The sequence below is a fragment of the Chroicocephalus ridibundus genome, chromosome 2, assembly GCF_963924245.1.
Source record: "Chroicocephalus ridibundus chromosome 2, bChrRid1.1, whole genome shotgun sequence".
In the NCBI taxonomy this organism is placed as follows: Eukaryota; Metazoa; Chordata; class Aves; order Charadriiformes; family Laridae; genus Chroicocephalus; species Chroicocephalus ridibundus.
In genome coordinates this window covers 54,609,907-54,637,514 of record NC_086285.1, presented here as the reverse complement: position 1 = coordinate 54,637,514, position 27,608 = coordinate 54,609,907, and the positions used below count along the sequence as shown (strand labels likewise).

Here is a 27,608-nt window from a genome sequence, read left to right as displayed (position 1 = left end):
TCCCCCTCAGTAACAGCAGCTGAAACATGCAAACCCTGGGGCAAGAGCTCCACAAAACTCACACCAAGAACCAGAGGACATCGTCCCACAGGTCGTAGTGGGCCCTTCCACCAACAGAGTTATGCCTACCACAGGGCACGGGGAAGTGATGCACAAAGCAGCCCTGCTGTTCAGAGATCAGCCCCTCTGAGCAGACTGGAAGCCACACAGGTGTTTAGCAGGCGGCTGAGCCAGAAATAATTATATACTCTACCAGCCATGTGGACGCCTATGCTAAGCTATGCAGCTTCCATTTCAAAGTTGATTCATGTCATGTTGATGACAAGCAAACAGCGAGCACGTAGCTGTGGACATGCCCAGCTGGTTTGCTGTGGTGGGGAGGGCTCTGGGTTTTCTTCTCCATGTTGAGCCCTACAAGCACAAGGACTGAGATAACATCTTGACTCTGTTCAGCTGCACAGACAGAGGACATCCTACCTGGGATATTGGACACACACAAGACTAAGCCATCTATCTGATCAAGAGAATGGTTTCAGACTTTTATTGTTGTTATTTTTTACTTGTGGGTGAGTAATTTAAATGCAGAAACTCTTCAAGGAAGTACAAAGAATTTAACAAAATCTAAGGTAACTCCAGTCTCCAGCAACTCTCCTAATAAAATTCTGCAATGACAGGAGCCGTCGGTATAATTTATTCTCTGTGTACATCCCCATGTTCCGTTGTTCTAGACAGAACTCACAGGCAGAAAGCACTTCTTATCAAATGGAGCTGTACTCAAAACTAGCCATCTATTTTTAAGCTTGATGGCTGCTAAATCAGAATGTGATAAATACAGGGAAGGGGAAAAAAGCACTGTTGAGCTCAGAAGAGCAGTCGTTCAACACTGGTGTTACGAAAGTGAGACCCAGAAAAAGCCCAACCTGGGAGGAGTCAGTGGACCACAGACTGCGCCAGCCTCATCAGCACTGTAGGAACTACACATTGTGATATAAATGCCCAAAGGTCTTGGAAAAATGGGCCACATACTTGCCCATAAACATCTGGAGAAAGGGCAGGAAATGCTTCCGCAAACCCTGACTGCCTCACGCAGACCTTCTCAACTCCATTCTTTATGTCCCTTTTTTGCCTGCTGTCTTGGCTTATTCTCTCTCCTGTTTGCCTCTAGCCTAGCATTCTTTCCTTCGGTGAACTTAGAAAAGAGGCAAGACAGAGTAAGACGAATACCTAATTTGATTTTAATAAGTCAACTCCATTACTCTATAAAACAGACAACACTATTGATCTAGATACCAAGCTTTACATTATACAAAATACCAAACATTTTAAATAGAGTTAAGGGGTCTAACAGATTAATGTCAAATTATAAATGGCAGACATATAAAAAAAAATTGTATGTAGGCTTCCTTCTCTTTTTATCTCAACAGATTCTTGAAGCTAACAAGAATAATAAGTTAATCAGAAAAAATGCAAAACCATTTGTACATTTTTTGAATTATGCAGTAAATCATAGTTCAAAAGTAGGGGTTTTGCCAGCTCATTTGTATATAGTGGATAAGCTGAAATAAAATGGCCTTAAACCTACCTGAAAAAAAGATAAAAGGCAGAAGGATACCACAAAAGAAAGGTGAGTGGAGGCATGTTGCCAAACAAGCGGAGTTTCTGCAACCCCTGGGATGGTTATATTGTTGTCTGTCTGTCCCCGCCTCCATCCTAAACTCCTGCAGAGCTTTCAGAAGTCCTGCAACAAACATCTAACTTCAAATAAGCAGTTCCCACTTCCAGTTCTAGTCATCTCCTGGGTTTTATTACACCACTAATGCAACTCCTAGAAACCAGAGAGCTCCCAGTGATACAAATTAAAGCGAAAAGCAAGACAGAATCGTCATAGACGTGACTCTCTGAGGAGCCAAGTGAGGTTTGGTGGAGTTACAGGTGCCTCCGAAAGCCACAGGAGCACCCACAGAGCATGGCAAGTCTTTAGCGGGTGCCCTGCACTGGTCCCCATTCCAGCATGTACGTGGTTAACATCTCTCTCAGCTCTCCCACATTGCTCACCTATCTAAAGAAAGTCTGCTCCTTTTTTAGTATGATATTTGAGGAAGCAGACTTCAATAGAAGTGTCATGATTCTGCTTCTGATCTTTCCTGAAATAGAGATTCCATAAACACTTTGTTAGACAGTACAATAATGTAACATTACAAATGACAGTCACAGAGGGAATAGCAGAGCTGAGATACGTCCTTACAGAGATATGCAAAGTTAACAGGTATTTTGTGGCAGGAATTCAGCACCCTCTGCCAGAAATACACAGAATGGTGTTTTTTACTTTTATGTTTATATCAGATCTTTACCAAATTAAACATACTGAGGTTAATCCATCTTTTCCTCCACTCCTAGCCTTCAGATGTCTTTCACTCGAAAAGATATCAGAAAGACTTGGAGTGGGACACTCACCTCATTTCTGCACTTACACTCTCCACAGATCCATCAGAAGGTATAAATATTTGAGAATTTTCTAGCATCAAGTGTGTGCCATTTTAGCTACCTACATTTTGAAGTGGCAGATAAAACAGATTTGAAGTGATAGCTACCACCTTTCTGGTTTTGGTAACACCACATTTTTCTGAGAAGGCAGCTGTACTCGTGTCAGGTAGGGAATGGCAGAATAACTAGTGACCGAGCACACCTATCATGGGGCTGGGGTGGTGTCTTTCATCAGAGCAAGATCAAGACAACCCCCATCAAAGCCTCATGGGTTGGCTGAATGTCCTCAAAAGCCAGACAAGCCTGTTGGGAAGACATGGCTTGCAGCTGGTAGTTTTTCAGACGACAGCCTTGTCTGTCCCCGCAACCCACCCCAGCTTCCAGGCCCTTGCACAGTGCTCATCAGTATCCCCTACTTTGGGCATCCTGGGAGCAGCCCCACTTCTGCCACGAGCAGAGGCACCTGCTTTAGATCAGGGCTTAACGTGGAAAAAGCCCAGCCTTGGAAACAGGGGCTGAAGTGTTCCCAGCTCCCACGTTTAAGGCTCCCGACAGTCCCTTGGTTTGGTGTCACCTACATCTCGCTGTGACCCTCCTTCTCCATTCTTAGGCAGCTGTCTCAAATCCAGATACACTTAGGGGTACTAAAGGCAATAATACGTCAAGGTGTTAAAGCAGACGTTTGTAACACTCAGTTTGTGGCTTGCATCTCACTAATCTATGCCTAAGTGTTCATTTGAATGTGGATATGTGTAAGACCATGCTTGCTCTTCAAAGCCTGTTCCTATGTACTGACTTTTCATGAATTCATCCTTTTTCGTCTTGCTCACTTACAAAATTGTAAATTTTAACTGGTCCCCAGGGGTACAGGAAAACTGAAGGTGTCCAACAAGAAACTAACTATCTTGTATATTTGCATGCCTAAAATCTCAACAGCTAAGTCTTTGCACCAGTATTTTGGGGATAGTAAGACCGACAGTAGGAGGCCAAAGCAACACCGTTTCATTTACAGAAAATCTTTCAACATATATATGGAATGGTTTTGATGGGGAAGACACCGGTAGGGAACAAATAAGGAAAATCTATGATGTCATTTCAGAGAGTCCCTTTCCTGATTATAAGCTCTTATTATGGATTGTCCTCACAGAGCACTGTATAATTTACTCAGCCAAATTAAAAAGAGGGAGCACATCATGGAAAATTAGAAAGCAAAGTAATTAAATTAGAAAACGGAATATGTAAGTAATAAATGCCCAGAAACTATTAGAGAGCTAACACAAGATGAGAAAGGAAGAAATTTTTCTATTTAGTTCCAAACAATAAGATTTATGACTGAAGTGATGGAAGGAGCTAGATTATGGCTTGGTTAATAAAAAAGAGAGAGGTCACTAAATCGATACCCGACTAAGAGCTGAAATGACAGGTTGCCATAACATTAGAAACATTTATAATGCTTTCTCAGTTAAATACACCAATATATTAAAATGTGTCTAGTTAGAAAGACTGCCTAGTAACATAAAAAGAAGGAAGCTAAATGAAAGAAAGGAAAATATTAAAAGCAGAAAACCACTTTGGAGAACTGCATGCCTCAGTATGGAAAAATATTAGGGCCACGATAACAAACCCAGGTGCAGCACATGTAATGACTCCGGTGGGAATTATCTCTTAACAGCTTGCAGAAACAGGTCTTACTTTGCTAGAAGGAGTGGTGCTTCACTGGAGAATGCATTCCTTATTCACCTTCAGGCGGAACGGGTCCAAGAATCCCAGCCCAGGCTCCAGAGGGCAGGAGCTCTCCTTACCAAACATCACCAAACAAGAAGTTAGGTGCAGTGAAGCACAGGCTGGTCCAGGATGGAGCTGAAGACCCTCTCCCCACTAGGGATGACTGCCCACACCAGGACAGCCTGTGACCAGGGATGGTGCAATGTGGGGAGCCTTGCACCACAGCCACACATCTCTCCCCAGCCTGCAGGTGAGAAAGAGGAGACTTTCCGCATCTGTCAGGCTTTTCATCTTCATGGCTACTAAAAATAAAAGGATGGACCAGAAATGGTCAGAGTAGCTCCTTGTAAGGAGACACTGTTAAGAAAGCAACTGAGTAGGTGAGGCAGGGCAGGAGAAGGCTTTACAAGAAGTGTGCGGGTTAATTATTGGAAGAGTGGGTTAATTATTAGAAGATTAATTATTAGAAGATCCCCTCTGAACAGAGAATTAATTCACTTAAAAATTGCTGCTCCAGAGCAAGAAAAATGATGTGAAATTCCAGTCCACTTGAAACATGCAAAAATATAAGCAAAAACTTCTGAAAAGTGAAAACCATCTTATTTCTAAAACAAAACATTTTCATGTCCATTAAAAAAAAATCCACTGTATTTTTGGAAGAATAAAACAGGTCCAGAAGCAAAGCATTTGTTTTCGAGTTAAGCAAAATGTTTCATTTGGCACCACAAATCATTTTCCCCCAAAATATTTCTCTTCAGCGATGGAATTAAAAAAGCAAAACAAAACTAACCTAATTATTCACACAACTTTAACCAGAAAGAAAGGATTGCAAATGTGTCAGCAGCAGAAGATGAGAGAGCTGAATTCAAAGCACTAAGGAGGGGCAGGGATGTGGAATTAATGCGAAGAAGAGCTAGCTTTGCCATAATTCACATAATCTCATTAGAAAGTCATATTCCTTTACCAATACTTTGTTTACTTCTGCTTTGTACCTGTTCTCAAGTTAGAGTCTGTGACATTTGGTGGTCTCCCCTGTATGTGTAGCACATAATGACCAAATGATTTACTAAAGACATGAAAGCCTATCATTCAGACTTAAATATTCTTATTTACACTAGGTTATTCAAAAGATTATGCTCAGAAGGAAATAATAATTATATAGTGCCTGGGTGATGGAACAAGAGATTTGAAAACAGGTCTGCAGCATATACGAACACACGCTGGCTTTTCGTGGACAGGACAAATGAGAAATGTTTTATATAATTTACATTCCTGTTAGTTTTAGAATTGCTCTCACAGCTTGACAAGACCAGCCTTCAAAAGCTTCTCGCTGTGTAATGGTGAGACAAATACTGGTTTGACATCTCTGTTAAAGCAGAGGAGTAATTCTGTAATGATCTCGAGTTGAATCCTTAGAACAAGTGAACAGGCACTAATAAGTGCTACTTTCCTAGTAAGGTGTGATTACAAGAGCAGAAAGCAGGGTATCTAATAACCATTCCCTAGAAATACATAAACGGAGAGAATGAATTAGGTAAAGGGGAGGGGAATAACACCTTTCACTGTTACAGGGCTACATCTAACCTCTCAAGAAACATTATGGGAGCACACACACGAAGCTTCAGCTTCCAGGAAAACCTCATTCTTGCTCGCAGTTGTTAGAGTAGTAGTAGCTCCACAGCCCAAAGCTGTCTCAGAAAGCTACACTTATTGACAGCGCTGAGGTTACTTGCATGAGTAAGCCTCTAAAACAATCACCTCTGTCAAGCAACTCCAAAAATACCACCACTTTCAGAAAAGGTTACTTTCAAACGTCGCAGACTGGACACTTGCACTGGCCCCATTAAAAGGCCGTTGGGTCTGACAGCTATTGTTGAAAGAGATGGTCAGAAAGGTCATTAGTTACTTGGTGTTAGAAATGCTCACAGAAACACCCAACTTGACGTACTATGTCTTCAAAATCCTGGAGGATTTGGTTTGTGCACCTTCCCCATGCACAAAGAGATAGATGTGCACAGGGCGCACGTTCCTAAGAACCAGAACATCTGACTAGAAAACACTATAATGACCAACAGATGCAGAAGCGTAACAGGAAATTAAGATGTTCTTTGGGAATGTGGGACTAAATGGGGCTTTACGCAATAAATAATCATAATATAACCGCTCCTTTATACACAACAGCCTTCAATTATCAAACGTTTAAGTAAGAGGCAAACAACTCAAAGAAAAGCAAAAATCAACACGGCCTGACAAAGAGGGCACCCACTGGAGGAACAAGGAGCCCGTGCCTTCTCTTGCTGCAACCAAGCCAGTCTGATAACAGAGCTGCAGTAATTGTGTGTCATGAAGGCTGGGGGTGGACTCACAAAGGCTAGGTTTGGCATAATGAGCATAATCATCGATAATCAGCAGGAAGGAGAAGGTTCCTCCCTCCTCCAGAGGGCAAATTGAAGCAGGAGGAAAAACGTAACATAGCTCTTCAAAGCATCCTCTATAAGTGCTTCTCTCTCTCTTCCCCCCACTGATTTTAGATGGAGACCAGGAAGACTTGTCTGTCCTTCATAATCCACCAAACAGTTCGTAAGAGCTTCAGATTTTTATTTTATCTCAGGCTAAATTTTGCTGCAACTTTTAAGTGAATGACAGAAAAGGTTCCTCAACAACCACACTCTGAACATGGAGGCGAGCAAAGATCAAAACATGTTCAGCACTTTTTCTGCCAGAAATCCTTTTCAGCACAAAACCCTGCGATCATAAGGCTGAGTCTATTGGGTTCCCTCAGGTGAGAGCTAGGGTCCACTGATGGATAGTGTATTTCACAGATTGCATCCCACACCACTGTTACGATTTTTCTCTTCCTGCACCTCAGAGTCCTTCAGCTACAGCTTTCACCTCACCTGGATTCCTCTCCTGTAACACTGACAGCAGCCAGAAATCCCCAGACCTCCCCTAGATCCTCTCCCTCCCCCTATACATATAAATACAAATAACTTGGTCTCCTTAAAACCAGGCAGTATCCAAGGAGAGATGAAGAAAAAGCAAATGAGAAGGAGAAAGAAGGCAAGTGGGGATTGTTCAGAAGAATGTCTCAGGGAAGCACCATGTTTTTCTAGTTGCTGCGCGTCAGCCCTCAACTCCCTCTGTCTGTGTTCACATTGCTGCAGTTCTACCTGAACTCACTTTAAATTTGGGTACTGGTCACGGTCCAGCTGCAACATTACACTTTTCCCAAAACAGGCTATAAATTCACTCAAAAGGTAGGAGAAATTAGCTCGCTCTACGTGCTGCATAGACATGGCTAGACCCAAGACACCAAGAGCGTGGTGGTGGTAATGCTGCTGTTGAAGATCATTATCAGTGACTTGAACTATTAGATGCAACACATCCTTTCTATGTTTGTGGATAACATCAATTCGGGGGGAGCAGAAGGTATAGCAGGAGCTTGGAATGCATGGTTTGCCAGTGTCCCTTTTAACCTAAATTTTTCTATAATTCTAGGACACACAGACCAACACAGAGTTAAGAGTTTCCACTTCTGGTTGTGGTAGCCACCATCAGCATAGCTGCTTTTTCTTGGCAAACTGAAAGTTGGCCGGACAAGCCAGGTCTACCCTCTGACTCTTCTTTGCTACGTTGCAATCCCATTTCACATAAGTACACTAATTACATGATCTGGGCATGTGGGAAACACGAGTTCTGTGCCTAATGACACTGAGATAATTGGCTGGCATATGGCACCATAAAGGCTGATCCCGGCAGCATCAAAGTGCTATTTGTTACCTCCCAGAACTGGGTGTTGGCAAAGAGGAGCAGTGATTGCTGTCAGAATACCATTTGTCTAAATAGGAAGCCTTAGGACTCTTCTGGGCATGAAATGTCCACAGCTGCACAACATTTATTCAGTAGGAACACTTTAATCTTTCGCAGCCGCTGTTAGACTGAACTATTCAGTATGGGTAGTGAAGACGAGGTGCACAACAGCAACACGGCCTATGAAGGTGGAGAAACAGATCTGTAGTCAAAATACAGTTTTATTAGGAGAAAGGAGGGTTCAAGAAATGTAATAAATGTAACTCAGCGAAAGAATTGTTGATCTGTTGGAGTTCTATGCTGCAGTGAATCCTCCCAGAGCACTTTTGCTGCTCAGAAAATAATAAGAAATAAATTTAAGAGAAATATTTGCTGTAGTGAAATATGCTAAGAGACTAGTGTAAAATCATCTAGTCTGAATACAGCACAGAAGAATGTGACACAGTGTTGACAAAGCATTATATAAACAACCCACCTAAAGTAAACACATGTTAATTTGCGGGATATACTGTACTGTACCATTTACAAACAATTTGTCCAAAAAAACCTGTTTCTTTTGCAACATCACGTTCCAGGAGTTAGAAGAAAAGAAAAAGAAAAGAGGAAAAAGCATGGATTCAATCCTGCTACAATAGAAATATGCCATTTGAATGTGTAATGCAGAATACATGCTAACCATATTCAGAGGCATCCTATTTTTCCCCAAAACAATATAGACAGACAAGCAAGTTTAGAACAACAGCACATATTGCTTTGCATGATGATTCAGAATGCAGAAGGACTAAGCCCATCTTCAAAACTATTATCTTTTTTTTTTCAGGGAGCATTATTTTTTACAACTCCAGAAAGCACTATCTATTAAGCCCTCCGCTTATCAGTATTGTTAATTCACAGCATGAATAATGAATATGCATTCTTGTCTGAAAGCAAAAGTGAGAGAGACAGAGGATTAAATTATGGATGGAAAATTGTGTACCTAAGGTGATGTGAGCCTGCCACCACTCTGATCCTAGGGAGTGCCTTTCCCTCCTCTCCTTGGGTCTCTAGGGTAGGATCCGCACCAGAAAATGCCTAGCATGTTTGCAGTGCTACTGCTGATTATAAGCTCTGTTGTAGTTATTTCCCCAGCTGCAACTGGGAAAACAACTTCTATTATCCATGGTTGAGCCTCCTGAACGACAGCCAATTGCCTCAAATGCTTTGCGCAATACTAGAGATTAGGGGAGAAGACGCGCAGAGATGGCAACCTTTTAGGTAAACTGTAGGCAAAAAAGACCCTCACGCCAGAGCAACTTTTCACCCCCGTCCTGGTCAGCAGGGCCACTCTTGAATAAACGTGATTGATGCTCAGCTAGGTTTCCAAGCCGCACGCGTTTACGTCCATCTGTCAGAAGGACGTGCTGCCATCAGGCGTGACGGGAAGATTCTGGGCACAAAAGGCTGCTGCCGAGGAGGGAAAGGTGGGCTGTGGTCCTAACCTTCCCAGTGACGTCTGCTCTGCACGACGCTGCTGCTCTGCGCCAGCTCTGCAGTGCCATATGTCTATTTATATTTTATTCCATGCACCTATTGGCATGTGCACAGCCGACGTGTGGGGTGCTGGCATGAAAGTCAGAGAGGCCTGGGGTCTCCTGACCAGCTTTCTGATCTTCAGGATGTCACTTTATTTTCCCCATGCTGCCAGATATCTTCCTAAAGCTCATGAGAGCCAAAACCAACACATTTGCCTTCCTCCCATGCTTCCTTTAAATCTTTATATAAAGTTGAAATATATTTTCTAGAATCTGCTGCAATATTCTGGAGTTCAGCCTTTTTTTAATGCATGGGTCATACCTCACCCCGTGGGGGCAGGAGGAGCTCTAGGTCTCTCTGAGGACATCCACCCCTCTCCAACTAGCTTTCCCTTGCTCTTAGCTGATGAAAGAACCACCTCTGCTTGGTACACGGCTTTTTGCAGCTGCATTCAGGAATAGGGCAAGAGTTTCAAGTCAGCTCTTTGGATGAGATGGATTTTATAGAAGAAAAAAACTATTTACTTCTACAGTATTTGGGACCAGACAAATGGCTTTCCCTGCACGTTGACCATTTTTGGCCAGAGGGATGTTTGTCTCCCTTGCAATGACAAGCCGAAAGCTTCATTGCTTCACTGTGACAAAGAATCCCTCGAGAGAGAAAATCGTTCTGTCCAGGAATTGTGTATCCATAGTCGGCGGTGCTCCTCGCCCCTCAACTTGTTTAGATTAAGCCTGCATTAGTTCTGCACATGCATATTTATGTTTTGTCAGTGGAAAGATAGAAGAGATATAAAAAGAACAGCTTCATATGAGAAAAAGCCGCCTGCCTGCTTTGTCCACGATGTGGTCATTTGTCATTCACTAGCTATTACCTGCTGCCCAAGGAAAAATATGTCACGAATATGGGAAATTTTCAGACCAAATGCCTGATGTGCTTGGATAGAGAGCAAGGATGAAAATAAACCATATGTGTCCATTAAAAACACACACATCACATTATAAAGGCTGGTGAAAAATAATCATTAATCTGTCATCTCAGTAACATACCATTATTGTGCCTTCAGAGCATACCCAGTAGCACAGGTTGCGTCTCTGTTTTGACATCCATAACCAAAGACATTTCCCAGCAGAAGCAGTAGGACAGAGGACCCATGAGAAACTTGATGGTTTTCTGCTGAACATTTTTAAGGAAAAAGGAATTTACTTTTTTATTCTTCTTTATTTGGTAGATACTGTGTTATAGATCTCCTGAGATTTTTCTGCTGCCTAATTTTAATGATCACATATTTTGAGGGGGAAATTAAAAGGCAATACTTAGGTCAATGAACATGCTTGATTTTACCTTAACTGAAAAGGTATGGTGATAGGACTTTGATAAATATTTGTTATATCTGATTATTGCGTTAGCATCAGTTTTATATCCATGAAATAAATCATAAACTTGTCCCCATGACTCAACATTTGCCATCTGAAATGGATGACTAGTATAAAAGTGTAACAGTAAAATAAGAAACAAATGGCACAAGGTAAAAAAAAAGCCAAGCAGCTACACAAACAACTATGAATTAAAAAGTTTACCACCATAGCCTGTGTAAAGCAGATAAACTGTAACCATTCAACTAGATTAATTGTGATTTTTTCAATTTACTTGATTAAAATTAGCAGACGTGAATTATATTTATATTTACTAGGTGGAAAAAAAGGCAGTGCTCAGACCTGGGTCCTGTCTGGGTTGTAAGAGACATGGCCAGGAGAGTTCGTTGTGCGTCTTACCAGAACATACAGTTCATCCACTAAATGTAAAACTCCTCTGGTAGAGACAACTCCTTCCAATGTTTCAAGTCTCCGGGCAGCATGCAGCTATTCCTAATAGCAGTCAGTTCCCTTTTCCCAGCGATCAGTGACTGAGTTTACAGTGGCAGTTCTATCTGCAGTATTTTGCACTCTCAAACCACAACTCTAAAACCTGTTTCCATCAAAAAGCCAGAATAGCCATAAGGCAGTGCCTAATGCATAATTAGTAAAATGTAAAATGTCTGAGATGAAATTCTCAGCCAATGTAAAATAGCTAAACTCCATTGGAGTTTACTGAGGTATCTTGTCCGTTTATAGAAGCAAAAGAAGGAACATCACACCAATTTCTTCTTGTTTGACTGAAGCTACTCACTTTCAGCTCTGTCAACTACCTTCAAATATTTTGATTAAGGTTTTTGTAAGTGCGGAGGAACGGATGGGTGAGGGAGCTGAGTAAATTATGGATTGTCATTTGGTTTCTGCCAACTTAAATCTGGTTCAGTTCACATGGAGGAGTTTGTTTTGATGGTTTCCTAACAGCCCTTCATACGCCTTAGAAAATAACCATTCATTTTTTCACTCCTCATTCTTCTTCTTCAAGACAGGGTCTGTGCTAGAGGATGAGACGCCATATACTGTATCTCAGGACTGATCACCTAAAAGCAAGACTGCATGGGAATGCCAAGTGGCATTCCACTTTTCTCTTGGTGTTGCCCAGGCAAACCACATCCACCAAATGAACTTAAGAAAAACGATGGCATATTTAGCTCCCAGCTACTCTGCAATCAAGATGCAGCTGATGTGCAAATGTGCCATGGTTACCGCTATTTACATACACAGTTCTGCAGGCGGTTGTCACGCGAGTGAACTGTGCAGTAATCCTCCAGGATTAAAACAAAAAGAACCCAGGTGTACCTCCACACTCACCTGTCACAGTCCTGCAGCGCTTACGCACGTAACTAATAAATGCAAAGCAGTTTCTCTGATTTAAATGACGCCGCTACCACTGGGCATGATTAACAGTGCTCAGCTCCTCTGTTATTTAGGGTCTGCTGAGTGGTCCTAGCAGGGAAAATCCTCGAGTTTTCTTCTTCTACTAGGGAAGGAGCTAAGAAGAGACACATTTCAGAACACACTATTAAAAAAAGGAAAAGCCTACACACCAGCTTGCAAGTGAGTGCAAATTTCCTCCGCTGATTAAAGCAGGTCTACCACGTCAGCACCGCTGACTCAGAGCACCAGATTAATTCTAGAAATGTTCTGTGTAAGAGCCAGCAGCAACGAGGAAGGTCACAGCCAAGGTTACTGTGTCACTCCTTCAGGACAGGGCTCTTAAATAAACCATGAGGACTGTTTGTAGCTGTTCTTAGTATCTACTTTCCTTTCTTGTTCACCTCCAAGTCTGCTGGCCACAGTGCGGGGGAGGGAAGGCATTCATTAATAGAGGTGGAAACTGGAATTTGTCAGCCAGCTGTATCAAAAACAGAAACAAGGTGAAGTTTTTATACCTGGACCCTTCACTCCTGTAATCCCGCAGTGAAGCTCGCAGCGACCAAGCTCACACTGCATCCCTCAAGGATTGCTCTGCGCACCCTGTCAAAGGCGATGAAGGTGATAAAACTCACTCTGTCCTTTTTCCAGAGGGGACACAATTCTCTGTAGCAGGCACAGAGAAGACCAGTAACACCAGCCAGCCAGCCTGAGAGGCACAGGAAGAGGAAAGGGGCACTGATGAAGAAAGCTGCCCCTCTAGCACCTCTCCAGGGCAAAGCAGTCCCGCAGGCTGGCAGCTGAGAGACCCTCCCATGGAAATGTGAGGCACGAGGGAGCAGACGGCCTCCCCCTTGCCCCTCTCTGACACAGAGACTTTTCTAAACCTGCAGCCAGGGACCTCCATGCTAACCATGCCTAAAGCCCTTTCCATCCAAAATCACCCTTACATGGATGACACCAAATGACACCAACTGTCTGGAAGCCTTTCAACCCTTCAAAAATTACGAGCGTGCTTTATAGCACCAGCCACTGCTTTTTACCATCAAAATTCTAATTTCTTTTTCAAACCTTTGCTTTAGGTTTTAAGCCTTTTGAGACTTGCATTCTGTTGAGGGTTTTGGATTTTTTTCACAAGTAAGTGCTAAAATCTTCGTCGTTTGCAGAGATTTCTCTCATAGCCACATCACTGAGGGTGCTAGGGCTTTGGAACAAACCCAATTATTTTGAAAGTTCCTACAAGATGCATGAGTTTATAATCAATGATAATATCAAATGTATGTATTACACGGTCTATGAACATTTACCTCGCAAAGAGTTATGCACATATACTTCAAGAATGGTTTCACATAACCAGTGATTCTAAACAAGTCATAAACTGCTCATCAGCAGCTATTAATAAGAGGTGGTTTGAGCCGCAGTGAACAAGCTATTCATCACACATACTCACTACAAATCTTACAGGAGTTACTTCTCCAACATCGGAAAGGAGAAATTAGCCTACGTACACATGTAAGCATACCCAACACTATCCATAAATGGAAGTTAAACTAGATGACTGAAAGGTTACAGAAATGTTCATATCTCTGAAGACATGTTTTTCTTGTGGTGCATGTGACAGCTAATATTTAAAGGAATGAAATGAACAGTGGTGATGCTCCTGACCTGTTTCAATACCTTTTTGCTGGTCTTGGTTTTGCTAATGTGTGCAACAGCCCACACCCCAAAAGGTCAAGAGCAGGATAATCACAGCAGGAGAAATAATGCAGACAACGGGGGTCTAATCAGCAGGAGAACCTCAGGCTAGAAGAGTTATGCATTCTCACATACCACCAGACTGATGCACACCCTAGCTGCTAGGAAATACCTTCTGGACCACACCAGAGTGCCCTTTGCATGGAAGGCAGGAGGGGAAGGATGGCATGCGAGTCTTATCTGTACATGAAACAGGACTCGGCTGCAGTGCACATCCAGAGCTAGGAGGCAGAAAGCATCCTCAAGCTCCTGAGGGTCAACATGGCCTCCTTTATATTAAGTACTATCAAGAACATGCCTGTTTGAATACAAAAGCATCAAGAAGAAGAAACAAAACAAAACTAAAAGACCCCACAACATTTTACTATTCCAGAATGAAGACAGACTTAAAAAAACAAATCACCAACTTTCATAGGTTTTGGATTGTTGTTGGTTTTTTTTCAATAGAAAACAAAAGATGGTACATTTGGACATGTTAGATTGAGGACCATATCCTAACAGAAGCTGTATCAGGACTTTAGCTAGATTAGCTGTTTATACAGTTTTAATATAAAAAACGGAAATCAGTTTCAGTGAATGGATAAGGCACTTTAGTCTTAAACAAAGTATTACATAACTAACTGCAATGATTAATAATATTACTGATTTTATTACTTCTTGTTACATAACAAGCCATAATGAATGTTTTATCAGTACGAACGCAGGTGAATAGGAAAGATTGCGAGGTTTTGTTTTGTTTTTCAGTAACGCATTTTCGTTTTATTAAAGGTAGAAAAAATTATTTCCCAGTTTTCTGTGAGTGGAGCCTTTGTTAATTTTACTACTAGCAAGCCCTGTGATTTTCCGTAGGCAAATTTCACAAGCAGCAATGTGAATTCACACAGAGTGGGCAGTATGAGCCTGTCAGTTCATAAAAATAAGTTCTGCTCTGTTTTTATGGTGGTTCCTATAAACTCCACAAAGTTGGACAGACAGCATGTGCTTAATAGTTAGACTAGCTGACTGGTAACGAGGACTCGTGCATTCTTGAGTCTCTTACTAACTCATTACATGAATGCAATAAAGTCATGTGGCTCTCCCGTAGACCAGTCTCCCTGCCTTCACCATGACACCACCAGGGTCCCATGAAGAGGATTTTGGGGCTCAGTCAGATGGGGTTTGTGGTGTTCTTTGAGGCTCCTAGATGAAAGGTGCCGTCATCAATGTTTTTCAACTGTAGGGCCTTAAAACATGGTGCTCACATCAGTATGTGCTCTAATGCTCAAATCACTAAAAAATAATCATTAAAGGAAGTTCATTTATATAGAGAAGTATTTAGGTGACAAACACTAGGGTTCTGTTAATATTGATCATTAGGGTCTTGCCATGAACCAAGAACAGATTTGAGAATCGAGCAGTAAAACCCCAAAGTTGAGGTTCTTAGCTCAATACCTTATTCATCTGACCACGCTGCCCCCCAGAAAATGACATATTTTATTTATCGGTGAAAAGCCTGAAAATAAGCTATATTAATTTTCCAATGCATCTTGTAACTATACCTTCTGTGTGCATGATCTCTAAAGAGAGTAGGTCGAGACACGAAGGCATGTTGCAATAATATCAAAAACGAAGAGGTCATTTAGCATCTTTTAATGCCAGCCTCATATCAGAATCTCAAAGCTTAGTATTTTCTCAAATGGGCTTTGAGCAGTCTGTGGGCTTCTTGTCCTGTCAATCTGACATTGGCAAATATTTATAGTAAGGATAAGACAATATTATGCAAAGGAAAGCCAGTTGTTGTTAGCCTCTCCATTTTTGTCTTTTTAAATGAAACAATTTTGCAGTTAAAGCAAAAAGCAAATGCCAATATACCTTTCCAGAGAAGCCCATTCAATTTTAACTGTAAGGGCCATTCATCACAGAGTTAGTTGCTTCCTTGCTATGCCTGCAGCAAGTTCCAATTCAAGTACATTAAGCAATTGGCCTTTTGATAATGCAATGAACTGATGGCACTGCAACTTTATTATAGCTGGATTGCTTATCAAATAACACTTGTGAAAGTCTGTCTTCAAATAGGATGTAAGGTAGAAGTAGGAGTAAAGGGAATTCACCAAAGTGCTGTATTCTAAATAAAACTTCTTAAAGTTTGGGTTTTGGTTGTTTTTTTTTTTTTAAGCACTGCTTAGGACAAGGATGTTCAACTTTTTTGGCACACAGGCTTTTAAAAATTACTTTTTTTTGTGAGGTATAATGCTGTAAAAGGAGAGAGGAGAAAAGCTGGAAAGCTGGTTTTGCAGGATGAGACTGCATTGTAAACTCATCAGGAAAGGAACAGTACACACTGGTACACATTGTCACACTTTTGGCACTGCACATCCCTGATTTTAATTGGGACCCCCAGGCACTTCTAAGTTAAAAACAACAAAGAGCAGCTCTAGCAATACTGAAAAATTATCCAAATCTAGAAATCTCGGCTATCAACTCAAAAAAAACATTTTAGCTAAATCTTTGGGCAGTTGTTCTTTTGTTTTGCTGTTTGTTTTTTTTTTTTTTTTTAATTTCCACAGCAAACTGACATTTTGGTGAAAATATATTTATCCCCAAATCCAGTTTCCTATTGAAAAATAGATTAAACCACAAAATTCAGGTAGCCCTACCCTTACATAGCTATTGATAACAAAGGAAGAATAGTAAGTGTAGAAGACTGAAATCTCAACAGAAGTTGTAGGACTAAAAGACATGTCTATAAACCACCTTTAAAATAACAGAGGCAACTTAAAAGTGTTTTGATGGCAACTCTCAAAATATGCAAACTTCACATGAGATATACAGGACCATGGATACGATGTCATCAGTAGCTTCTCTATACTGGCCATATGCAATAGCTTAAACACTTAACACAACATAGCTAACTGCAAGAGAGAATTGGTACATCCAGGAGAAAAGAACAGTTTTTAACAAGCTCTACTTTTTTATTACTCTGTTTCAAATCAAATTCTACATGGTGTATAAAAAAATTTTTATTATGCAAAGTTAACCTTTGCAGTTTGGGAGATTCATTTTCAATGTAAATGGTTGTTTCCGAGTCGAGTGCTTCCTCGGCCACTTGACTAGTCAAGCATCTAAAATGAGGGAAAGTCAAATACATGATAGCAGCACTAAGAGATTTCCTATAAATACGAAAAAATAATATGTTGTGCAGATCTGTGTGATACTAATTCATAGGGATGCTAATTACCAAAGTAATCCTGGGCCTTCTGATAAAAATATCTATTCTAAGCACCATCTTTTATCTCTTAATTGATCCTAAGCATATAAGAACTATTTTGTTGCATGAGAAGACTTAAACTTTCCCTTTATAACTCATTATAAACTACAATTTCTTGTTGGTATAAAAGAGGTCCTCACTCACCCAGTTTCCTTTTGTGTTGCACCAGAATTGCTTCTGTCCAGTTGCCACAAAGGAAAACAAGAACTGCCATCCTAATACAGGTCAATGTCCAAATACCCAAAATCCCTCTTCAGAGGTACTTGACAGCGGATGTCCACATGTATAAAATCCCCCTAATGGATATTTATGTCATAAAACACTATTCTTTAGCCCACACAAATCAATTTATCTCCAGTCAAGATGTAAAACTCTGAAGAACTGTGAGATGAAATCTGGAGACACTCATTGAGCACCGACATGAAACTGGAACATGGCAGGTTCACTGAGCTGCCTGAAAACTGCATACGTGCAGCCATTTCTATTACTCTTTTCCCCCCTTTTCCTCAGACACTCTGTCATTGGCACTGAACAAGCCGGACAGGCTTTAGAACACTATTTTGAAACATCCTCTGGCACAACAGAGCACACACAATCTGGATGGTGTGCACAGATGTTTCAGTCAACCCTAAAATGAGTCACGTGCATGTTTGGTAAAACTGACATAAGAGAGGAAAACGTATTTATTTCCTTTTCCCTTTCTCTCCCCAACATGCTCTTATTTTTTCCCCACAAAGTGAATGGGAGTTAAAAAAATAAATTCATTTTGTGTAGTACGTACATGAAAACTGACGTTTTTAACTTTTTTTCTTTTGAAACATTTAGAAGTTAACTTATGAAAAAATTTCAGCATTTGAGGAAAAAAAAAATAATAAAAAAAAAATAAAAATCAGACTTAGCCTGACAAGTTCTCAAGAGCGGAAGAGTGAAAATTGCACATACAGGTCTGTGCCCCACATATCTCCCAATAAGTCATTCCCAACAAGCAAAGATTAAGTTTAATTAGCAACAACCCATTCTCCAGTTTTCAGAAGGAGACAAGCACAGTGGAACATGTTCACTTCATAGGCAGCAAATGAGCTTTTCATAGAGTTATGAGCTGAAAATCCTGAAAATCCCAGCCCTGTACCCAGTCCTCTCAAACGTGCACAGCCTTTGCCTAGATTGCTTAATTTAGATGGGTTCCCTACAACATGGGCAATCATGGAAAAAGCAAACGACGTTTGGAGATAAAGAATCCATGTCCCCCAAAGAAGGCTGAAATGTTTTCCCAGCCCGCTCCTTCAGCTGCCCATCTGTTATCACACGCTGTATGTCAAACTTGATCCCAGAACCGTCGGCACAAAAGGACGTGACAGACTCAAGTGGGTGACGCGAATAAGGAGTGACATTTGCAACGTTAATAACGCAAGCTGGAGAGATTAACCAGTAACTATTTCCATGCCAAAAATAAGTGGTCTACCCCTCTATTACTTTATTACTCCAGATTGAGGAAGTAATGTTTTTGCAGCTGTGATAGATGGAGGAAGAGGTAGAGTAGTGCAGAGATACATACTTGGAGGCAGGCTTGTTTGTCTAAAGGCTTCTTAACTTTCTGTCACATTTTGGTCTAATAAAATATACTACCCCTCCCTCCAGACTCTACCTGTTACTGCATGGGCCATTAATATTGCAATTACATATGGTCTTCAGTCTAGATCAGTACAATTAACTATCACTTAAAGACTTGACTTCTAGTTTAGCAGTCACCTCTCTTCAACACATTGGGACTACTCGTCAGGTAAATATTTAATTTGATACATCCCAAAGCAGGAAATTAATAGACCATCTGCGTACCCATCATCCATTCATTGTGCAAAATTCCTCTTCATAAGCCTCCTTTCAAAGCCAAGGCAATCTGATTACAAGCATCTAATGAGAGTTTATCCCCAAAATAGGTTGAAAAACAATTCCCCTTCACTTCCCCAAGTCTGTGCCATGACATGATTCGGACTGGAAGCAATGAGCCCATTACGAAATGACACATCAAAACCCTAAACGGAAGTCAACGCATGTTTTATGTCAAGGCAAGGGCCAGGTTCTGCCATTCTGCTGTAGATGCCCCACTCTGCCTGGGGCAGAGCCCCCTTTATAGCGTTAGGACTACGCAAGTATTAAGGTGCCAGGGAGCCTGAATGAGAGGAACTCAGTCTGATTCAAAGCCAAAGCGTATTAGAAATGTAACAAGTGATTTCCACGGTCATTTTCTGGAACGAGTGACTACCTTTGAAATTTCAGAGCATTTTGCAATACAGTCCTATCAACCTCAAATTAAGTAATTCATCTGAAATGCCCAGAAATCTACTGCCTATCAGAAAAATGAGTTAAACATTCAAACACATGCACTTTTCCTTTTCTTCTTGCCTAAAACCTCTTCTTCCCTTGGTCTCAGTTTGCTGTCTTTCCATTTCATCCTTCTTCCATCCAGTATCAGCCAATGAGATACACAAGGCATTCAACTCTTTGAGACTGCTACTTCCTTTCTAATAGTTTTAATGAAAAAAGTTTTCAGGCACTACAATTAAATGAAAATAGTGTAGGATCATTTGTGATTTTCAACAGGCTGCCAGCCTTTTTTCTCATCGGTTTTTTCTCCTTTTCTCCAATTAACAAAATAAGAGTATATTTTAGATCAGTCTGCAGAAATACATTTCACTTTGGAATTCACACACATGTTCTTTATAAATCACTCAGCTGAATCAAATTCGTATCTGAATGACAACGAACAATACACAGTTATTGAAGAGGAGTTCATTTTCTCTAATCATCCTGTATATTGAAAAGGAAAAAAAATATAAAAAATGTCTTTTACTCTAACAGAGAGATTAAAAAAAAAAAAAAGAAATTAAATATACTCTGGAAAAATTGTGCAGAATATTAATGGAGTCTCCATCATCATCTTAAAAGGTTTCAACAATCCCTAGGGGTGAATTCTCACGCTGCAGTTCTGGATACCTTAATGTAAAATTAACATTGGTACAATATAATCTTGCTGTTCCTCATTCACTTGTCTACTGACTTGGCTTTCTTATAGCACTTTCAGACACAGATTTAGGAAAAACATTTGACTGCTGAACTACATATCTGTGTCTCTTACTTGGCACATCTTGCCCTTCAGAGAGGAGCATATCTACAAACCGTGGTATAATTAACTGCTTATATAGCAAAGTGCAGAGCTCATCAGTATGGACAGACTTTATGGCCTTCTGAAAAGACTTCTTATATATAAATTAGCTGCAAATATTCTCATTCTTTGTAGAACCAGCAAGCACCACTTTGAACCCTAATGAACTTTTTTGCCTTACAAATACACAGCTTGATAGGACACGGTTACGAAATTGAAAGAATTCCTCTTAATTACTTTCCCCTCCTCTGGTTGTTATACTACAGGACAGAGCTAGTGCCGGCTCTATCTTAACAGCTGTTTCTAGAACACCAAAACATCCAACTCTGATTTATCTCATCTTTAAATAAAATTGTCTCCGTCTTTCTAATCTTTCCTCACACAGAAGCCTCATCATTTTTTGCCACCAGGCTGTGGAATCCTCTTCTGTCGGCTCTACTTTTTATATCACAGAGAGTGACCATGAAATGCAATATTCGCAGGGCAGGAGGCCCATCTTTTCCCAGAAGTGCTTTTCAATCTTTTGAATATTACGTCCCATCATCCATTTGCTTTCTGACTACCTTTGCATACTGAGTTATCCTCCCAGGAGTTCTGTCCAGAGTCAGCAGCCCCATGCAAAAGGGGACAAAAGGCAAGGCTCAGTTAAGAGGCCTATAACCTATGAACTACTTGCAAGATATATACAGGTCTAATGCCAATCCAAAAAGGCTATTTCACCAGTTTCTGCCAGGGTAAGTGGATATCCAGGTGGTTTTGATACTCATTGCCTTCATTATATGCCAGTTATTGCCACTGTGCTCTAGAAGAAATTACACTGCACACACCTGAAGAATATTCACAGTCCGTATCTCAGACTGATACATACGTGATGCAACCATTTTGTACCAGAACTAGAAAAGCTCAGCAGTTTACCATGGACCGAGCTGTTTGGAAAACAAGAATAATGACTCATGAAAGAAAGACCAAAAAAAGAAAATTGAGGCTCCAGAAGTTTACTTCTAATGCCAACAAGGAATGAAATCGAGCTCTCTTCAACATGTTGTGAAAGCAAAATGACAACCTAGTGCAGATGCTTGAACTTGACTTTCTTGTATGTCAGCTGAGTAACTGAACCACCCAGCCAGTCTCCTCCAACTTACCTTTCCCCTAGCCCCTTCACAGGGCTGTCCCAAACCAGATTTTATTCCCCCTCACCCCTCCCCCCCAACAGAAGTTCCATTTTAACCAATACGATTCTGGAAAAGAGTTCTGTATCATTTAAGAAAAATTTTCAAGTACTGAATCAAGTCTAGTCCGAGGCAATAAACTAGAGACAGACTGTAGCTGAAGTGGGAGGAAAATTCTGAAAACAATGTTGTGCGTTGTTTTTGCTGCAGCGAGGTTGTTCTGAATGGCGGTGGAGTACTGCAAAACCATAAACGTGTTCACACATACCAGAGACTCACTGCAAAGATATTAATAATGACATTTGCAAGAATTCAGGGGGAGGGAAGAGCCTATGCTATCCTAGAATGGGATGCACTTGAAACTCAAAAAATGCTATAAATTTCCTGCGCTATGAATGTCTAGAAGCAATATAGGGATGTTAATTCTAAAGAGTGTGGGCAGTCTGCCTCTCCTCGATTTGCTAACTTTTGGAGGAAGATCTATTAACACGGGATATACCAGATCCACTCCTTCCTGCCAAAGGCACTGAGAAGTGCTGCACACTGCAATATCTGTTCACTTTTGTAACACAACAGGAGCAACCACAGTTAAATAACATTAATGCAGATTAACTGCAGCAAAAATCGTAACGGACGAAAGCTGAAAGTCCCAATTGGTCAAGCCAAAGGCAGTAAGAGACTTCATTGCTCAATGCAGTGGGAGAATCAATGTCTCAGATATGGAATATGGACATATCCTGCCATGAGCGCTATATGCACACTTCCTGTTCGTATCCATCATCTTGAAATACAGTAATCACAAAACTATATCATCTCTTCACCACTTGCCAGTGATAACGCAATAGGGCTCGTTATAAATAGCTTTTAACATAAGCATCAAGAATGGGGGGGGGGGGGGGGTGTTTAGGATATGCCACTCCTTGCACCTATTCAGCTACTTATTTTTGCATTCAAGATAGTTTCCAGGATAGAAGAGAACAGAACATTTGCAAATGTGCAGAGAGGCAGCTAACAGACCTGTAGCAATTTCCAGACTACTACTTCAGCAAAACTCGTGTTGCTGTTGTTGAGGGTTAACTTCTGCAGTCTGCTGTACGCTTTTTGCCTCTGCCAGCTCCAACAGTCAGCCTTTGTTGGCTGCTTTCTGATTTGGGCGTACCTGTAGCTTTTGTCTACAACAGACCACTGATCAAGGACTGCCAAGCACCTATCTCAACTGTTGCTTGGCAGAAGCTATACATAACCAACAGGCAGCAAAGCACTGCTAACAGTGTCCCAGCAGTTGTTGCAGCAGGAGTGCAAAGGAGGTCAGAACCTCTGCTGAGGACTGTGCACGAACAGTGGTGGTGTGCCATGTGGCCTCCAACGCCATCTGAAGTAAGTGGCCTTGGCACACTGGGGGCCTTGAGCCAAACAGCACTACTGAGCAAGGATGCCACCGTTCAGGTTTGAGGCTGCAAGAAGTGCTCGGTGCCCCTCCCCGAGGTTGGGAACAGTGGTTTCCTCCTCTGTGGGAAGTATGCTGTGGTTGTGGCACTCCACTGCGTGGTGAAGGAGCTGTGAGAAGAGGTGAGCATGCACACCATCAGGGAAGATGAACAGGAGATCAATATGGTCTTTGCAGAGACCCTGCAGAGCTAAGAATCCAAAACCTGTGTTGCAAGGTGGGAAGGAAATCTAGAGGCTACCCTCAAGGGATCAAAACTCACAAGATGGGGGAAGACTGAAACCTGTCATTGTTAGCGAGACGGCTGGGGCTGCTTCTTCACTTCTCATTCAGGAAACAGGGGAGAAAGGTCACCTTGAATCACGGGGGGGCATCAAAGACAGCTAAACCTCAACCAAGTGCTTGCATAAAGAAAATGGGAGTGATAGCTGATGGAGACCCTTTCCTGCAAGGGAGAGTGAAATCCTTCTGTTGGTTTGACCCGTTGTCTCAGGTTTGCTGCTTCTCTGGGATGTGGTAAAGACATTGAGTCTTTTCCAGCCCTGAGACTGTTACCTACCACTGCTCATCCACGTGAGCATCATAAACAAACAGGAGGAACTAAAGCTCCACATGCAGTCAGAGAACTGCGGCATAGTTGGCATAACAGACATGGTGGGATGGCTTGCACGACTGGCATATTGGGATGGCTAGGTATACGCACTCTTCAGGAATGGTAGGCAGGGAAAACAAAGAGCAGGGTTGGCCCTCTATCTGAAGGAGCAGCTTAAATGGCAACGTGGCTGAATTCAGGCAATCCAGGGTATTTCTGCATGGTGTCAAGGCTAACTTTTTGATTTGAGCACTAGAGGGCCAGCCACAGGTGAAGAACTTTTTCTGCCTGAGGACAGCCAGGTAGCAGAACAGAGGGTTTGTGCAGGATCCATCCTTGGACATTTTCCAGACCCATCTGGATACATCCCCAAGCAACCTGGTCTGAGCTCATTGCTGAGCTTGTCTTGAGCAGGAGATTGGAGTAAGGACCTCCTCAGGTCCATTCCAACCTGAGGAACTCTGAGACTCTGGGGAAAAAAATCCTCTAATTCAGTAGCAATCACAGATCTGTCTGCAAGGAAAAGGTGGTAGTCAGAGGTAGATAAATTTATCCTTGTGCATGCAATTATGTACATTTTTCCTTTTTAGTAAGAATTACATGCATTTACATGAGACAGAGGTGTTAAAGAGGCTTATATTTAAGACAAATAAGCACAAAAGTAAACTCCAGATAATCTACGATTAACTAGACTAGGATAACACTCCTACACTTAAGTTACTCCACAAAACAGTTCCTTAATAAATGCACAACATGTCTTATGGGAGATAAGGTCAGGTTCATAGTCCTGACTCCACAGCCTGTGTTATTTTGTTTATACACATATATATGCCTGTAGAACTGAGCAAGGCAAAGCAGGGCTGGAGTCCCATGACCTAACATCTAAACAGATGTCTACTCTTTTCTCCAAGGTTTTCTCCTTAAGCTTCCTCTACAGTCGCTCGCAGAAGAGTCACCTTCCACTAAGTCTCCCCTTGGCAGACAAATACAATTAGGCAAGACAAATTCCACCCTTAACAAGAGCTGTTCACTAAATCAGCTAAGCACGTAACAGCCAAACAGTGTAGTGAAAACAACTGTCCCTAATAATATTAAACAGGCTGTAACTGAACTCATAGCAAGAACGTGACAAGCAATAATTCCTCCAATTCCTCTCATTTGTTCCTCAGGGTTTCCCACTGTGACTTGCTGGTTTAGACCTGTCATGTTTAGACTGTTAATTCTCTTCAGGCTGGGAACTCTTCATATTACTTACCTAACCCAGCACTTGTGCCACAGTTTAATCTCAAACACTTGTATTAGTTGCAGGTAACTCCACCCTGAAAGCTAGTCTACCTTTCAGCAATTATCTCTGTGATAATTAACTCAGTACATATACCAAGTTAACTGAAAACAGAGAAAAAAAGACATCTGAAGTGTGAGACAGGCTGTGCACAGAAACGTTGGACTGTGAGAATAACAAAAGGCAGTATGTCTAGAGACAGGCAGGCATGGTGGTACTCTTCCTGCTCGACCCCAACTCCAGCCTTAGCGCCATCCCCACACCTCAGCACCCCAGCCTTCATTTGCACCTGTGTTTCATGATTCAGAAGTAAAATATCCTCTTATCTGGAGGTTTATTTTGCAATCATTCCAGCATGAGGCCAGAATATGGGCCTAAGGTACAATTCTTCTGATTGAGCATCTTGGCATTTGAGTTGTCATGTAGATGGTATGAGAGTTTATGTCTTTAGAGTCCTCCCATCCGGTCCTAATCATAGCCCATGGGAGGTGGAGGCCAGGGTGGAGGACAGAAAGAGAGAGATGAGAAGAGACCTGCAGTCTCCAAAAGCCTAGCCTAAGAGAGCTGGTTGCACACGTTTAATGTGAATTAGGCATTTAGCAATCAGCTCAAAAGCTTAAACAGGAAACGTTGCTCAAATAAGTGGAATTTTTTTTTTTTTTAAGATCCAGAGTTTCACCCTGTCTATTTATTTCCTTCTCTGTAAAGGCACATAAACAGGCTCTTGTCAAAAACCTAAGCGAGAGTTTTGCCCTCCTGCCTTCGCCTGCCCCGCTGCGCTCCACACCCACACACGCACACAGTGACTGACCGTACGTGAATTATCAGACTGTGGAGTCGCTGAAATGTGACGACTGTTTCCCATAACAAGGTCCTGAAATAAAGAAAGTCCGTCAGCTCTCCGGCATTTATCACGGTACCTTTCTGTAGGAAAAGAAAAGAGTCTGAACGCTTTTATAAAGGCTTGAACAGCATATGCTGTACTTTTCAAGACACGAGACGTAACTCTTAACAAGTTGAATGCTGACTATTAGATGTCCTTGTGCATTTGTACAGGGGAAAAAAAATGAAAAAACAAAGTCTTTCAAGCCCCTTGTGAAGTTTAAGTGAGGGTTTGAGTGATGACCCTTAACATTTTAAACATCCTTCCATAAAATATGAAGGAAGTCTACCATTTCTTTCCATAAATAATACCTTTCAAAGTTTTACTCATGCCTGGAATGGATTCAGTATTTTAAGTGAAGTAAACATTGTTTCATAATCTGAGGAGTGCCAAACAACAAAATATTTCCCCTCTAATTTACTTCTGTTACATAACATTAGTTTATAATGTAACAGGCAAGTGAGTGGAAAACATCCAGCAGCCCAATTTTTAAGGTATCTTACTAGATCAGCAGTAGATACAGGGGATTTAAAAAAATTTTTTTTTTTTTAATATGAGATAAGGAAAGATTAAAAAATTTTTATGATTATAAACAAATTAAAACAATTTAAACAATTTTTTTTAAAAATTAACGATTATAAACAAACTATAAACAAATAAAAATTAGTGATAAAAATTGACCTATCAAATTTAATAAACCGTTTAGCTAAGGTTTAGACATGCTCTGAACTAACGCTAAAAGCGAACCTAAGGCCATTTGAAACAGCTCCCGCAGATCTGCAAACCTGCTGCTGATTATCCCAAACTAACAAACAGGAGGACTGGAATGTTAAACATATCACACAAAGCAAAGGGGAAAAACGACTTTTTGTCAAGGTCACGCTACCTAAACCGCAATACTTCCTTGCAAATGCATTTTTTCCAGAAAGGGCAAACATAACTTCCCTTCTGCAAGGTCTGGAGCTTATTATTCTCCGTGATGATTCACACTGTACGATAACATTTCTATTTGAAAAACAGAACCAGTGCAACTTTAAAACAAGTACATATTTCCATTCAGGACACTGTAAATTTTAGTTGATGAGCTGTTCGAGCCTTTGAAGACCTATACAGTTGCTCTATTTGATAATATATACCCAGCTGCGTAGGTTGCTTTCCCCCTTTTATTACATCTGTGTCCTCTGGCTAGGATACCAGCATCAAGCCACTGAATCCTTATAAGACTCTCTATGTGGCCTGTGGCATACGTTAAGTCAAAAAGCAGGTAACAAAAAATATTACTGGAACTATTCAACAGTACTGGCAAAGTTTCAAGCCTAAGGTTTCCAAACAGTACAGCTTGGGAAGTGTTGATAAGACCCAGGCAGTAAACAGACGCTGAACAAATGTCTCAGGAATGGCAACGTGAAGTGACAATTCAAGCTAACTTACCACAATGAGATTATTTTATCTCTCTGCACTGCGAAAAATAATACGTCACCGCTGTTGTTAGTAAGTGACAGAATGAGGTGCTGCAGTCCCATGCAAGAGTAAGTAGTTCACAGGGAGGGGAAAAATGCTGCATGGGACGCATTCTTTGCATGGGTTTCTTCCATTGCTCACCAAGGCTAATGTTCATCAGTGAGAGGTTTTGAGTAGTCACCAAGCCATATCCACACACTACAAAAAAGGTTGCGTGCTGTCCACAAAGCATGCTTTAGCGTGGCTTAGAAACAGTCAGTATGAAGGAAGACAGTTAACTTACTCAAAGGGC

At 41.3% G+C, this 27,608-nt stretch overlaps 1 protein-coding gene across 8 annotated transcripts in view; it reads right to left on the bottom strand.

The window, feature by feature from the left end:
* PDE1C (phosphodiesterase 1C) overlaps window positions 1-27,608 on the bottom strand; it is a 315,242-nt gene that overhangs the window by 143,290 nt on the left and 144,344 nt on the right. For 2 of the 8 annotated variants that reach the window (XM_063325534.1, XM_063325535.1), the window contains one exon: window positions 25,784-25,846. The exons of the other annotated variants lie outside the window; for them this stretch is intronic. In XM_063325534.1, coding sequence (XP_063181604.1) covers window positions 25,784-25,846 — 63 coding nt within the window. The remainder of the gene's footprint in view (window positions 1-25,783; window positions 25,847-27,608) is intronic. 8 annotated transcript variants of the gene reach the window in all.